This window comes from Lepus europaeus, chromosome 2, assembly GCF_033115175.1.
Source record: "Lepus europaeus isolate LE1 chromosome 2, mLepTim1.pri, whole genome shotgun sequence".
In the NCBI taxonomy this organism is placed as follows: domain Eukaryota; kingdom Metazoa; phylum Chordata; class Mammalia; order Lagomorpha; family Leporidae; genus Lepus; species Lepus europaeus.
Window position 1 is genome coordinate 92,908,247 of NC_084828.1, and position 16,310 is coordinate 92,924,556.

At 46.5% G+C, this 16,310-nt stretch overlaps 1 protein-coding gene across 1 annotated transcript in view; it reads right to left on the reverse strand.

The window, feature by feature from the left end:
- The window catches only part of MCF2L2 (MCF.2 cell line derived transforming sequence-like 2), a 256,883-nt gene that overhangs the window by 125,560 nt on the left and 115,013 nt on the right, over positions 1-16,310 (reverse strand). The window contains exons 8-10 of the mRNA XM_062210313.1: positions 13,304-13,428; positions 12,612-12,726; positions 11,996-12,115 (exon numbers count right to left, since the gene is read on the reverse strand). Coding sequence (XP_062066297.1) covers positions 11,996-12,115; positions 12,612-12,726; positions 13,304-13,428 — 360 coding nt within the window. The remainder of the gene's footprint in view (positions 1-11,995; positions 12,116-12,611; positions 12,727-13,303; positions 13,429-16,310) is intronic.

Sequence of the window (16,310 nt, forward strand, 5' to 3'; positions counted from 1 at the left end):
ATTCAAATGTGAAGTTTTAAGAAATAGATGATTGGGGCCGGTGCTGTGGCGCAGTGAGTTAAAGCCCTGGCCTGAAGCGCCGGCATTCCATGTGGGCACCGGTTCTAGTCCCGGCTGCTCCTCTTCCAATCCAGCTCTCTGCTATGGCCTGGGATAGTAGTAGAAGATGGCCCAAGTCCTTGGGCCCCTGTGCCCACATGGGAGACTCAGAAGAAGCTCCTGGCTCCTGACTTCAGATTGGCGCAGCTCCAGCCATTGCAACCATCTGGGGAGTGAACCAACAGAGGGAGGACCTCTTTCTTTGTCTCTATCTCTCTCTGTAATGCTTTCAAATAAAAAAATAAATCTTAAAAAAAAAAAAAAAGAAATAGATGATCACATAGAAGTTAAAAACAAAATGTGAGAAGGAGGATGGGATGGAGGGGCTGATGTGGCAAAGATGATTGATGGGTACTAGACTACAGCTAAACAGGAATAAGTTCTGGGTTTCTTTTTTATAGTAGGGAGAAGATAGATAATTTTAATTTATTTTATATTTATTTTAAAAAACTAGGAGAGGATTTTTTAATGTTTTCACTGTAAAAAAATGTTTGAAAGGCTATATTTACCCTAACTGCATAGTACACAATGTACACATGTAACAAAACATCACATAGTACCCCATAAATATTTACAACTTATAAGTCTATTACATTTTTAGGTAACAAAAATTATTTTAGGGGCCAGTATTATGGCACAGGTTAAGCTGCTGCCTGCAATGCCAGCATCCCATATCAGAGTACCGGTTCAAGTCCACAGTGCTCTACTTCTTCTTTTTTTTTTTTTTTTTTTTTTTTTTTTTTTGACAGGCTGAGTTAGACCACTGAGTTAGAGAGAAACAGAGAGAAAGATCTTCCTTCTGTTGGTTCACCCCCCAAATGGTCACCATGGCCGGCGCTCTGCACCAATCCGAAGCCAGGAGCCAGGTGCTTCCTCTTGGTCTCCCATGCAGGTGCAGGGCCCAAGGACTTGGGCCATCCTCCACTGCCCTCTTAGGCCACAGCAGAGAGCTGGGCTGGAAGAGGAGCAACGAGGACAGAATCCGGTGCGTCAGCCAGGACTAGAACCCGGAATACCGGCACCGCAGGCGGAGGATTAGCCTATTGAGCCGCAGTGCCGGCCCCCAGTGCTCTACTTCTGATCCAGCTCCCTGCTAATACACCTGGGGAAGCAGCAGAAGGTGGTCCAAGTGCTTGGACCCCTGCACCCACGTGGGAGACCCAGACGTAGGTCCAGGCTTCTGGCTTGGCCCCTGGCTTTTGCAGCCACTTGGAGAGTGAACCAGCAGATGGAAGATCTCTGTCTCTGTCTCTGTCTCTCTAACTCCACTTTTCAAATAAATGAATACATCTTAAAGAGATTTAGTTAAGGGATATGCTTCTTTAACCCCACTGCAAGGTCCACAAAGCCCCCGGCTGCTCCGACCCAGTGCTCGGTAGGTATTTCCCTCCTTCTGCACAGCTTTCCTCTAGCCACGTGTGTCACATTTTCCTGTCCCTCAGCACTCACTGCTTCATCCACTACATGTCACTGAGGACTACCATGTCCCAAACCTTGTCCCAGGTGCCGGGGGTCAGTTGTAGAGAAAGCAGGCAAAATCCCCGTCCTTGTGAAGCTTGGCATGGGTGATAAACAAGAAATTGGATGCTGACAGTGTCTTAAGTGGTGATGTGTGCTAAGGAGAAAAACCCTACAAGGAGGGAAGGCAGGGTGCCCTACTTTATTTTTTTTTTAATTGTATTTATTTTTTTGACAGGCAGAGTGGACAGTGAGAGAGAGAAACAGAGAGAAAGGTCTTCCTTTTTGCTGTTGGTTCACCCTCCAATGGCCGCCACGGCCGGGGCACCATGCTGATCTGAAGGCAGGAGCCAGGTGCTTATCCTGGTCTCCCATGGGGTGCAGGGACCATCCTCCACTGCACTCCCGGGCCAGAGCAGAGAGCTGGCCTGGAAGAGGGGCAACCAGGATAGAATCCAGCGCCCCGACCGGGACTAGAACCCGGTGTGCCAGTGCTGCAAGGCAGAGGATTAGCCTATTGAGCCGTGGCACCGGCCTAGGGTGCCCTACTTTAAACAGGAGGTTGCTACTCCGAATTGGGTGGCAAGGTGAGGTTGCACTGGGAAGGTGCCGCCTGAGCTGTGCAGCAGCATGGGCCCAGCGGGCCTGAAACTGTGGCCCTGAGCAAGTGCCCCTGCAAGGCTGTCCCTAGATTTGCAGATTACTATGCCCAGAGTGCTGTGCAAACACCTGCTCTCCTTCTGGGATTTGGGTACATGCCAGGCATGCACCTGACTAGTCCCCAGTCCATGTCCAGCCCTGGGCACTCGGCCTCCACTAAGCTTGCCTGGCAGATGAGTTTTCACACGTGCGGTCCCAATCCATGGATGGAGGAATGAAGTGTGGCCTGTGTGGCTGCACTAGGAAAGGACTCTTGGAGTTCATGCCTGGTTTCCTCCAGACTTCGCCCCGTGCCCTTTTGCCTTTGCTGATATTCTCTCACTGTAGTAGATCAGAGCCATGAGCATAACTATATGCTCAATCCTATGAGTCCTTCTAGAAAATCCTCAAATCTGCAAGCATTCTCGGGAATCCTCAATGCAGGAGCCAAGACCTTGTGAGGGACAAGCCAGGCAGTGCCTGGCCACAAGCTCGTGGCGTGTTTGACAAGTTCAGGTGGCAGGAAGGAGACGGGTGTGGCTGGAGTACAGGGAACAAGCAGGAAAGGAGCGGAGGCCAAAATCATATAGGAAATGGGGGGAGGGGAGTGGGATCCGGACAGCCTTGCTGCCAGGGTAAGCACTTGGGCTTTTCCTCATTGTGATGGGAAGTCCCTGGCGGTTCTGAAGATAGGACTCACTCATGTTCTTGGAAGGCTTGTTCCAGGTACGGTGTCAACAACAGCAGGGCAAGAAGGGAAGCAGGCAGGCTGGCAGGGAACAGACCATGACCCAGGCGAGAGAGGTGATTAAACAAGGCTGGGACCTGAACTAGCTCCTCCTCAGGACCCTTGTGTGGGATGCCCTTCTCTCGGCCACTGCAGCCTACACTCACGGGGTCACCTCCTCACAAGGCCTCCCCTGACTACAGTAGTGACAGCCACTGACCCCAGTCCACCCACTCAGGTTCTCCACTCTGTTTAAATTTATTTATTTGAGATTGACAGACACAGAGAGATCTTCCATCTGCTGGTTCGCTCCTCTAATGCCCACATCAGCCAGAGCTGAGCCAGGCTGAAGTCAGGGGCCTAGAACTCAACCAGGTCTCCCATGTGGGTGGCAAGGACCCAAGCACTGAAGCCACCATCTGCTTGGGCATGTTTTCAGGAAGCTGGATCAGAAGCGGAGCAGCCAGGACTCTGAAAAGGCATCGTGATATGCGATGCAAGAATTCTAGTGTCTTCCTACACTGCCCATTGCCTACCCTGTTCTAATTTTTTTTAACAGACCATATCTCTATCGCAGGGGTGGGGAATGTCCAGCCCACAGGCCCTGCAAAGGCAAACAGGGGCAGGACTCAAAATTCAATAAATCTACAGCAGGCTAATTGTTCGGTTGATAATGTTGCATGACTTGTGAATGATGTTATAAATATCTAAATGGACCTTGGCAGTTATGATTTTTCCTTTGTCCACCAACTCACACTAAAATAGATATAAAATATAAGCTATATGAGCACACTTAGTAGATAACCAATAAATGTGATCAACACAATAAATGAATGAACTAGAGAGCAAGTGGAAGCAGTTGAGCTGCTTGGCTGGACTTATGTGATGTGACATTGACCCTGAGCCAACACAAATGACTGCCACACTCTAAAAGGTCTATGTGTTGTCCAATGTGAAGTAATGCTATAACTAGTACTGAAACAGTATTTTTACACTTTGTGTTTCTGTGTGGGTGCAAACTGATGAAATCTTTACTTAGTATATACTGAATCGATCTTCGGTATATAAAGATAATTGAAAATGAAAAAAAAAAACATTGGTTTTAAATTGGACATTGCATAGAAAATTAATCAATTTTTTAAAAATATCATGTAGGATCTCTGTCCTTAATGTGCTGATTTAATGCTATAACTAGTACTCCAACAGTATTTTTCACTTTGTGTTGCTATGTGGGTGCAAACTGTTGAAATCTTTACTTAATATATACTAAACTGATCTTCTGTATGTAAAGAGAATTGAAAATGAATCTTGATGTGAATGGAAGGGGAGAGGGAGTGGGAAAGGGGAGGGTTGTGGGTGGGAGGGAAGTTATGGGGGGGGGAGCCATAAGCTGTACTTTGGAAATTTATATTCTTTAAATAAAAGTTTTTGTTTTTGCTTTTTTTGTTTTTTTTTGTTTGTTTGTTTGTTTTTTTGTTTTTACAGGCAGAGTAGACAGTGAGAGAGAGAGAGACAGAGAGAAAGGTCTTCCTTTGCCGTTGGTTCACCCTCCAATGGCCGCTGCGGCCGGTGCACCGCGCTGATCCGAAGCCAGGAGCCAGGTGCTTCTCCTGGTCTCCCATGTGGGTGCAGGGCCCAAGGATTTGGGCCATCCTCCACTGCACTCCTGGGCCACAGCAGAGAGCTGGCCTGGAAGAGGGGCAACCAGGACAGAATCCGGTGCCCTGACCGGGACTAGAACCCGGTGTGCCGGCACCGCAAGGTGGAGGATTAGCCTATTGAGCCACGGCGCCGGCCTCTTTAAATAAAAGTTTTAAAAATAAAATAAAAGGAAAGGGGGAATAAAAAAAGGTCTATGGGAGCAGAGAGCCCAAAGCACCTGCTGACCCCGTGGAACACCCAGCAGGCCACATTCGCCTTGGTGCAGTTTTTCTCAGTGAAATAAAGAGTCAGTCCCACTCCAAAGGAAGAACCAAGTGCCCCTCTCTTAGCTTGCACTGGGTTGTGGTTTCATCAATATCAACCCCCTCTCCAACCCCCAGCCATTCACAAAGCTCTGCAGAACCCACATCCTGTTTGCTGCCTTGGCTATTCTAACCCCATCTCCACCAGCTCCAGACACTGACTGCTGAAGCCTCCGTGCTTTCTCACGGGGAAAACTTCAGCCTCCCCTCCGAACTCCCGCAGGCTCACCTCTGAATCACGCTCTGGACAGCTGACACAACAGCAATCCCAACACAAGGCCTCGGTGTACCTGCATCACTCCTGAGCTCCAGATCTTTTCCTGTCCCATCCCCCACTCCAAGCTCTTCAGGAGCAAACTCCTAAGCAAGGCTCACAGGGCCTTTCAGTACCTAGCACATTGCTCAGTGTGCCTCTCCCTGACTCCCCCTCCTCCACACCAACTCCATTCTCTGCTGCAACCATCCTCATGATCCATTTGTCACTCCCCAAATATTCAAGCCTCAGGCCTCCCTGCCTTCTCCACCCGCTGCCCCACCCTTCCCTTTCCCAATCCCCACCTCACCCTACGCTCCTCTGCAGCTAATTCTATCTAAATCACCTTTCAGAGTTTGCTTCTCTGGGACACTTTCGCTGGATCTACCACTTTATTTTGATGTCCCTCCTCTGTACTCACAGCACGGCCCCTCATGGTCACAGCACTGCGATTACTTATGTATGGCATCTACCATGCCATGGATCCTTGTGGACAAGGATTAACTCTAATGCCACTGAAAGCAGGACAGGGCACATAGTAGGCACTCAAGAACAAATTATTGCTTGCAAAGCAAAAAGGAGAATTCAAGTGGGCATAAAGTGACACAAACCACACAGTGGCTATAGAAAGAACTCAGGGACAAACACCCAGTGCACTTCTTCGAAATAGCAGACCCAGATTCACACTGGCCACATGCCTGAAAGATTAGCATGCCAGTTCCTTGGGCAGTAATTTTTACTGCTGTGTTCCTGCTATGTCCTCAGAAGTTAGAACAGTGCTTGGCATGGCTGGAGACAGGTAAATATTTGCAGAATGGATAAAGAGTGCAGGAGAGACTTTCACTTCATGGCTTGGCTCCTGCAGATTGAACTCAGGAAATGTTTTGTAGCACAGAATTTACTCCACTATCTCTGTGACATCAATAACAAGAACTCATATTGGCTGAGAGTTTAATGCCAGGCACAGTTCTGAACGCTTTACATCCATTATTTCTAGTACTCCTTACAACAAAGTATTTGAAACGGGTACTATTTTATATAAGAGAAGTGGAGGCACAGTGACCCAAGGTGACCCAAGCAGGAAAGAGCCAGACTTCACACTCAGCCAGTCTGGCTCCAGAATCTGCTTCTAACCAACACACGGAGAAAAATGGCCGCACTTGTTCTGCCTTAGCTTTGAGACCTCCATTGGTTGCTCAAACTTGCCTGACTTTAGTTAAATATAGAAACATGAAAGCTTGGCAAGGAAGTCTCTGTTGGCTTTTTTTTTTTTTAAGTTCCACTGCTTAATTTGTTAAGAATAGTACAGAGTTTTCTGGGTCCAGGGGACTGCATCAGAGGACACTTCCAAAGCCCTGCAGTGGCTGCAGCCTGCCCTTTTCCTGGCATGTGGCATCTCACCCTTTGGGACACCTGAGACACTGAACAGGGTCATGGTAACAGGTCCAGGTAAGTCTGGGGGCAAGACTCAAAATAGGAGCTGCCTGATCCCACCACTGCCTGGCTGGGAGCTCGCCATTATGGAAATGAATGGGTGATGACAGCCACTTCCAAGCACTGAACTCCACTAACGATCCAGGCGCTCACTAACTCTGTACCCTGCATCTAACTCTTTCAAATTGTTACCGGGATGCTGAGAGGCAGCAAGTGTTATCTCCATTTTATAGATGAAGGGGCTGTGTTCAGAAAGGCTGAGAAACTTGCCTGGAGTCATACACCTGGTAGTGTAGAGCCAACATTTGAATCCAATTCTGTCTGACTCAAAAATGTGTGTTCTTGTCACCTTCCAGCCCACCTCCCGGCCGTGCTATGAGTGATGTGCATAGCCATGGCCACCAAATACTTCTGGTGCCTACAAAAAAAACTTTATTGTAAAACATTAAAATTGCAGCTTATTTTATTGTTCACAATAAATAATCAACAAAACTTTCAAAGTAAAAAGGAAGTAATGAGAAAGAAATGGCTGAAATCTGGTGCTTTTACCACAAGCTTATCTGGTTTTCTTTCAGATACTGAGTTCCAGAAAGCTGCACAGACAGGTTGCATCATGTAACCAGAGATCTTTATTGCAATAATAACTTATTTTCCCTGTGGACTCTTTGCTGCTATGGCAAACGAATGAGGAAAGGGTCCACTGTAAGAGAAAATGGTGAGAAAGAGGGTGTTATTGCTATATCTCAGAATCCAGAACAAACTCACACAGGAACAGCATGCGTGTCTGGGGAAGTGGGCCAGGTGAAGCACGAAAGGCAAGTTAATGGATGTTGAAACCAAGTGATGGACACATGAGAATTTATTGTAACAGTATATCTGCTTCTGCTTGTGTTCGAAAACTTCAGACACACACGCAAAAAGCCATGATCCCCCAGCCAAATGACATCCTTAGGATGTGAATGGCTTGAGTTTGTTTGTTTTTGCCTTTTTGGACCTAGTAATCTTGGGAAGAGAGGTCAGCTTTGGGGAAGAGGTCAAAGGTGAAATAAGGTTGGGTTCCCCTACCCTGTCCTGATCTGTTCCCTGCTAGCTCATTACCAAAGGTCTCAAGAGGCCTCACAGCCAAAATCCTAGAGCAAATTCGGCTTTAACAGAAGACAGGGATTGAAACCATTTCTCTCAGCATCATTAAGAACTATTCAAAAGATCGCTAGTCCCTCAAACTAGAACCAGATAGAGAACAGGCTTGACGAGCAAGTGACTGAAGCCTGGTTAGCGAGTTGGCTCAGAGATTACATTGGAGGATGGCGCCACTGCACACAATAAGGAAGCTGGCGATGACCCAAAATCAGGTGAATGTGTTGGGAGGGAAGTGGACCCCGGAGTGCTGAGAAAGGACAAGGCCTAGGCAGATATTTCATGGATTTTAGCCAGATACCAGCTGACAGTTAACAGGACAAATGGAAAGACCAGCCACATCTAACCACCTAAAGAACAAAGCCTCCTGGCAATCTGAGAGGAGACACATTGGAAAATCTCCCAGTGATGACAAAGTAGCTCTGTTGGTTCCCCCAAAGGCAGAGGCATCCATGCATTGTATCCTTTACAAGTAAAGTTAAAAACAAGATAAGCCAGGCACACTATTAGTAAAAATCAAACTGTCCAGGCTCCACAGGTCATCCATGGTGGGTTTGTTTTGAGGTTTAAGAATTTTTCCACGGGCTGCGCTGTGGCATAGCGGGTAAAGCCACTGTCTGCAGTGCTGGCATCCCATACGGGGGCCAGTTTAAGTCCCGGTTGCTCCATTTCTGATCCAGCTCTTTGCTAGGGCCTGGGAAAGCAGTAGAAGATGGCCCAAGTCCTTGGGCCCCTGCACCCGCGTGGGAAGACCCGGAAGAAGCTCCTGGCTCCTGGCTTTATATTGGCCCAGCTCTGGCCATTGCAGCCATTTTGGGAGTGAACAAGCGGATGGAAGACCTCTTTCTCTCTTTGCTGCTCTGTAACTTTGCTTTTCAAATAATAAATAAATCTTTAAAAAACAAAAAGATGTTGCCCACGTAAAATGGGTCATGAGTTCACAAAGCATTCCTGTGTCCCATGACCCTAGGTTTCATCTGCAACTTTAGTCAGTAACTTTTAAAGCATGTACCAAGGATCCCAAGTCCAAGCAGGTGGGCAGAAGACACAATGCTATGCAGTCATGCAGATTCATCAAAATCAAATGCAGAGTACCCTCCACTTGCCTCCTGTTCCACCAAGAATAAAATCCAAATCTTAGGGCCCAACATGACCGCCTGACTCCCGGCCATCTGTTCTACATCATTTCCTCCTGGCTTGCTGTGCCTCAGCAACATTCCTTGAACTCACCAACCTTTGCTCTTGCAGTTGCCTCCGGATTGGTGCAATTCCCCACTCTGCAAGGTCACACAGACCTCAGATCAAAGATCACCTTCTCTTTGGCCGGCGCCGTGCCTTAGCAGGCTAATCCTCCGCCTGCGGTGCCGGCACATCGGGTTCTAGTCCCGGTTGGGGCGCCGGATTCTATCCCGGTTGCCCCTCTTCCAGGCCAGCTCTCTGCTATGGCCCGGGAAGGCAGTGGAGGATGGCCCAAATCCTTGGGCCCTGCACCTGCATGGGAGACCAGGAGAAGCACCTGGCTCCTGGCTTCAGATCAGCAAGATGCGCCGGCCGCAGTGGCCATTGGAGGGTGAACCAACGGCAAAAAGGAAGACCTTTCTCTCTGTCTCTCTCTCTCTCTCACTATCCACTCTGCCTGTCAAAAAAAAAAAAAAAAAAAAAAAAAAGATCACCTTCTCAGGGAAGCCTTCCCTGACCACTCTAGCTAACACAGCACACCCGGTCACTTTCTACCCTCTCTTGGTTTTCTTAGTCTTATAAGAGAGGCAGAGAGAGAAAAAAGAGAGACCACGCTTTCATCTGCTGGTTCTTTCCCCCAGTGCTTGCAAGAGCAGGGACTGGGCCAGGCCAAAGCTGGGAGCCAGATTCTCAATCCAAAACCCAGTCCCTTCCAGGCTCTGCATTAGCAGGAAGCTGGAGTCTGCAGCCAGAGTTAATTACCAAACCCAATTACTCCAAAGTGGGATGTGGGTATATTAACCACTAGGTCAAACACCTACCCCATATCTTGTTGTCTTCTTTGTATCACTTTCTAATATCTCATGTTATTCTTTATTAAGCTGCTTTTTAATTAACTGTGTCTGCCTCACGGAATATTAAGTTCCATGAGAGCAGGATCTTGGTTGGGTTACCACCATACCCACAGAGCCTGGTACAAGGAACACCTGCTGATGATTGAGTGCCCAGCTGGCAGGTCAGTAGACACCTTCAAAGACAGATACACCTATGGCACGTTTATTGATGAAGTATTTTTCCTAATACATAAATCTATACACATAACACATACTTAATAAAATACCTATATTTTGGCTGGCGCCACAGATCACTAGGCTAATCTTCCGCCTATGGCGCCGGTACTGCGGGTTCTGTCCCTGTTGCTCCTCTTCCAGTCCAGCTCTCTGCTGTGGCCCAGGAAGGCACTGGAGGATGGCCCAGGTCCTTAGGCCCTGCACCTGCATGGGAGACCAGGAGGAAGCACCTGGCTCCCGGCTTCAGATTGGCGCAGCGCGCCAGCCGTAGCAGCCATTTTGGGGGGTGAACCAACGGAAGGAAGACCTTTCTCTCTTTCTCTCTCTCACTGTCTAACTCTGCCTGTCAAAAAAAAACCCCTATATTTGTGCATATAATATCTATATTTAATAAGGAGCTACCTATAAAAAACTAAAATCATATGAATTGGCACTGTCCAGGAGAATCTGAGACAGTCAGCATATATATGAAATTCAATGTTTCCACGTTAATGAATGTTTCTGACGACTCATGTTGTTTCAGCACTGAAGTGTTTCGCTGTCAAATGATTGCTGTTAACAGAAAGAGCACTCCCCAGCATCACCGTGCACAGGGCTGTCTGTGTATCGCACATGTACAGTGGCAATTCCAACTCAGAATCCACAACAGTCAGTGAGCCTTTGGTTTTGTATCCTTTAGAACGGTATGTCTCTAACTGTAAGGTAAAGGCAATCACCTGGGATCTCTTTAAGGTGCATATTTGGGTTCTGAGGTGTGGTTTGAGATTCTGTAATTTTTTTTAGATTCTTCTTTCAAAATTATACTTGATTTTTTTTTTTATTTGAAAGGCAGAATGATGAAGACAGAGACGAACAGAAAGATAAAGAGAGATCTTTCAATCTGCTGGCTCACTCCTCAAATGCCCACAACAGTTGGGGTGGGGTTAGGCCAACGTCAAGAGCTCAAAACTCCATCCGAATTTTCCAGGTGGGTGGCAGGGAACCAAATACTTGAGTTATCGCCTGCTGCTCCCAGGGTGTACATTAGCAGGAAGCTAGAAATGGAGGTGGAGCCAAGACTCTTGCCCAGGCACTCTAATGTGGGATGCAGGCATCCCCAGCAGCATCTTAATCACTGTGCTAAATGTCCATCCCCTGTATTTTTAATAAGGTCTCCTCAGGTGACACCTCTGCTGCCGACCAGAGGCTCACACTTTGAGAAGCAAATCTCTAGTACTACAAAATTACCATCTGGGGAACATGTCTCCAAGCTAGCTCAGAAAGGAAGCGCTAACCACAGGGACCTTAGTCGTCCCCAAAGGAAAAAATAGAGAACCTAATTTTTCATAAAGCAGAAAAGAATTTCTGTGGAAGGAGATGACACGATTTTCATACTTTGTAATAAGCCAAATGTATAAGGACTTAAAATAGAATACTATGGGCTAATCTGGGAAATGGTGTAATTCTCTTATGGGAATCATAAAACATACAGTGCTTTACAAGTTCGATATTTAAAACTGTTGAGGTATGCAACAGAAAAAAGTCTTGTTAATTCTATGTAACAACAGAACTAATGTGGACCAACATCCCTCACTTAATCCATCTTGTTTCAGTTATAAAACTCTGTTGGTTCCTGGTTTCTCCTTTTAAAGTACCTCCTTCCCCTTTCCACCAACCCCAGCCCCCACCTCTGGGCCTCAGGGAGGAGTTCTGCTGAATGGGGAGTCTCTGGGATAACAGACCTGGTGAATGAGAAACCCACTGTGACCTTCTCCCACGGGTCTACTGACCCCTCGAGAGGGCAGGGCTGCCCCAGAGTCCTCTCCCGACCTGAGCCTCCAACCTCAGCTGAGTGCTCTGGCAACCTTGATAGAACTCTGTGCTGCTGGGATTAGTTGTTGCAGCTGTTAACGTGGGTACCTCCTTGGGGGCCTTGGGTAAGTAAGGGTGGCATGATTGACTGTAGGATTGGCTATTCCTGTGTCCTTTGACAACAGCAATGACTGGACATCCACAACAACCTCTTTGACAATACAATAAATGTCAGAAAACAAACCTGGCCTTTTTCCTCCAGTTTTTTGTGTTCCTTAAGAAGTTGTTCCACATGCATCACACTGTCTCCAATACATGTAAACTCCGCCTGTTCTTCCAACAGATTGTCCAGGGCAAGTTTCACCTGCAAGACACATTAGAGGAGCACAACAGTAAACCAGCAAGTGCTCACCTGGAGGTATCGGTTTGTTACGTGCTGAGAAAAAGCAAAAATCCAAAGAGGACTCAGGCCTTGTGTGTATCCATATACTAATATATGGATACATATATTCATACATATATCCATATATATATATGCATTAACTTTCAGATTAAGTTGGGGGTATACATGGAATATTAAAGCCTTATTCAACAGATTATCAATCAAAAAGGAAGACAAACCATCACTTAAATGACATGTATATTAACAGGAAGATGGGGTTCTAAAATACTGCTACTCCACTAAAGAAGTGTGTGTGTGTGTGTGTGTATTTGGTGATGCCAGGGCAGGGGAGGGCTCTGTGAAGCAGCAAGGCTAGAAAGGATTAGAGAGGAGCCTGATGCAGGGTGGAGTGGGAGGGAGAAAAAACCAGAAGTCACCATACCAGAAAAGGAAGTGACATCACACAAGAAAATAATACCTTACAAAAATTGTGCTCAAAATGCTGTAGTTGTAGGCACTGGTTAAGCTTCAGTTGATGATCAAACCAAAACTGACCAAAGGCTTTCTCTGTCTCATCCAACTGAACTAGTAACCTTTCAAGAAAGAAATAAGACAGCGATACTGCATTAGCATTCGTTTCCACATGCATCCATATGGGCCCACATAGATGACCCCTGGCTTTCAGTCAGTGTCACTGACTGTGGCAAGCTCCATATAAAAGCTGGCATCACCTGTGGTGCAGTCCCCCACATCTTCCATCTTCTAATTAGAACACCTGCAGGGCAGGCAGAAACAGCTTCTGATGCACTTACTGGGCTTTAAGCAGCCTCAAGGTGCCTTCTTTTGCTCCCATCTGAGACCACACATGCTTAAGCACAGCACCAAGCCAAACAGTTGTTTGGAAATAAAGCCCCAAAATTCTACCTTCTCCTTGACATCCTGGGATGGGAGTGTATCCTAAGAGAAGGACACGGAATTCTCATGAAAAGTCTCTATCTGCAGAAGCCAGAGGACATGATCTTTCCCCTCTGTTGTCTCAAATATTATTCTTTCTTGGCCCCACCATGACCCAGGAAGCAGCTGTTCTCATCTGCCCTTGGTTGTATGAGAAGATCTAGGTCTACGTGCTCTCCCCTGGAAAGGCAGATTGATTCCACTTCACTCACTCACCTTTCCATGGTAGCTACATTCTCCAGTTCGCTGGGATTGAGTCTGCCAGTGGGATTTTTTGTTGCTGGTCCTTGGAAGCAGGACAGCAATGTGGCCCCTTGTTTTCCAAGTAAGTTCAGTTCATCCTAGGGGAGGAAAAACATAGTTGCTCTTAGAGGGAATTAATAAAAACAAAATTCTGGTAGATTTGGGGTGGAGACAATGGCAGATCAATATAGTTTCTACATAGGAAATTAAATGCTAAAGATACAGCTTTTAAAAATAAATCATTTAGGGGCCATCGCTTGGCACAGTGAATTAAGCCCCAGCCTGCAGCACCGGCATCCCATATGGACACCGGTTCAAGTCCTGGCTGCTCCTCTTCTGATCCAGCTCTCTGCTATGGCCTGGGAAAGCAGTACAAGATGGCCCAAGTCCTTGGGCCCCTGCACCCGCATGGGAGACCTGGAAGAAGCTCCTGGCTCCTGGCTTAGGATCAGTTCAGCTCTGGCCATTGCAATCACTGGGAGTGAACCAGCGGAATGGAAGAGCTCTCTCTGGCTCTACCTCTCTGTGTAACAGTCTTTCAAATAAATAAGTCTTTTAAAAATCAATCATTTAAAAAATCAATCAGTTAAACTATCCCTAATAGGTAATACATACACATAATATAAAATTTAAAATATGCAAAAAGGTATATACTGGAAAAAGCAAGCCTTTTATCCCCAGCCTTTTTATCCATTTTCCTTCTCTAAAAGCAATATCTAGGGGCCGGCGCTCTGGCTCAGCGGGTTAACCGACACCCATATGGGATGCCGGTTCTAGTCCTGGCTGCTCCTCTTCCAATCTAGCTCTCTGCTAAGGCCTGGAAAAGCACTAGAAGATTGCCTAAGTCCTTGGGCCCTGCACCCGCATGGGAGATCTGGCTCCTGGCTTCAGATCAGCGCAGTTCTGGCAGTTTTGGCCAATTGGGGAGTGAACCAGCAGATGGAAGACCTCTCTCTCTGCCTCTCCTCTCTCTGTGTAATTGTAACTTTCAAATAAATAAATAAATCTTTAAAAAAAAAAGCAATATTTTTTGTGTGTTTCTCAAACTGTAGGTGTAAATTAAAAGCAAACCTAGTTAATAAAATTTGATTCTAATCCAAGATAGTAACCAGAAATAAGAACATGACAGGGGCCGGCGCCATGGCACACTAGGTTAATCCTCCACCTGTGGCACCCGCATCCCATATGGGCACTGGTTCTAGTCCCAGTTGCTCCTCTTCCAGTCCAGCTCCCTGCTGTGGCCTGGGATAGCAGTGGAGGATGGCCCAAGTGCTTGGGCCCCTGCATCCGCATGGGAGACCCAGAAGAAACTCCTGGCTCCTGGCTTCAGATCGGCACAGTTCCGGCCGTTGCGGCCATTTGGGGAGCAAACCAACAGAAGGAAGACTTTTCTCTTTGTCTCTCTCTCACTGTCTGTAACTCTATCTGTCAAATAAATAAATAAAATCTTTTTTTAAAAAAAGAACATGACAGATATAGAATGTTGAGTACCAAAGCCTGCCAAGAAATAATGTGATAATTGCCATAATAATACCGCATCTATTCTTGTCAACAAATGCCTGCTCTTCCATCTACCTGACACCCACCCCCTACACTGGGGCCTCGACCAGTTATTGCAGTTGGCAGAGATGGATGGTTAATTTCAGCATGAAAATCTCACTTCCAAGACAACTCCATCCTGCTATTTTAACATAGGATCTTAGTGCTTTGCATTTGAGGAAGGCTATTTCCTTCCAAATACAACAGCTCTATGCATCTCCTTGGACAATATAATCATCTTTCATTGCCCTGAGCCTTAATCATAAGGACCAGCGTATAAGCAAAAAGGGGTAGGGCCTGGGTTAGGACTTTGCCCATGGGAATTGTAGATTTGGTTGTTGGGTCTTGGGATGCTGGATTGGTATGCTCCTGGAGAGCTGAATAGGCTCCTAGTTCTAAAACACAAACCAGATAACCACCTCCGTGCACATGAACACTCGATCCCTTCCTCTAAGCCCCATGACCTCTCTGGCCTTCAACTCACCTGGAGTTACACCTCCCACTCTGTCCACACCTAAGTCCTGGGCCCTCTCCACCTCAATGCTTCATCCTTTGTTCTATCCCATTCTAGTATTTCCCCCAGAAGGCTTACATTGTCCATGCTCAGCTTCCGACATGTCCCCAGATCTGGTTGATGATAGCTTTGACTTCTCTGAGGTAGAGCAGATAGTCCGTCAGAGCTCTGCGGACACCACTGGCTCTGCCCACTCTGGGTCATACCCCAGGTCAGCCTGGGAACGGGACACAGCCCTTCTTTCCTATTATCAGATGTTGGTCTTCATCTTGTATCTCATCAATACTCCTCAAATATTTGTAGATTGGATAAATGAATAATAATCTGAATGCAGATGAAGAAAGACAAATTGTGTATGATAAGGAAAGAGCACTCGTAAGTGTTCTTAGACGTTCCCTTCTCCCATCCCTAGCAAACATCCTCACCTTTCCCACTCAACTTGTTAACTGCCCCTAAGCTTCCAGCATGATTCTGTCACTGTCCACTACTAGATTTACCTACAGTTGCCCCTCAGAATCTGCAAGGGATTGGTTCCAGGAACCCCTGCAGATAACAAATTTTGGAGATGTTTAAGTCCCTCATGTAAAATGGTGTATTTTTTGCATATAATCTATGAGCATCTTGCTGTATTCTTTAATTCAACTCTAGATTATGTAAAATACCTAATAAAATATAAATTCCATGTAAATTAACTGCTATACTATATTGTTTAGGGAATAATGAGAAGAGGAAAAAGTCTGTCCAGGTTCAGTGCAGGTGCAAATGGTTTTAGAATATTCTAATCCATAGTTGGTTCAATCTACAGAGAGGGAACTCACAGATACAGAGGACCAACTGTGTGCGTGTGTGCACGTGATGCACAGTTAGAAAGAAAAGCAGAAATGACTGGGAAGAGGCAGGAGGAGACACTGGATTGGTAGCTGGGAA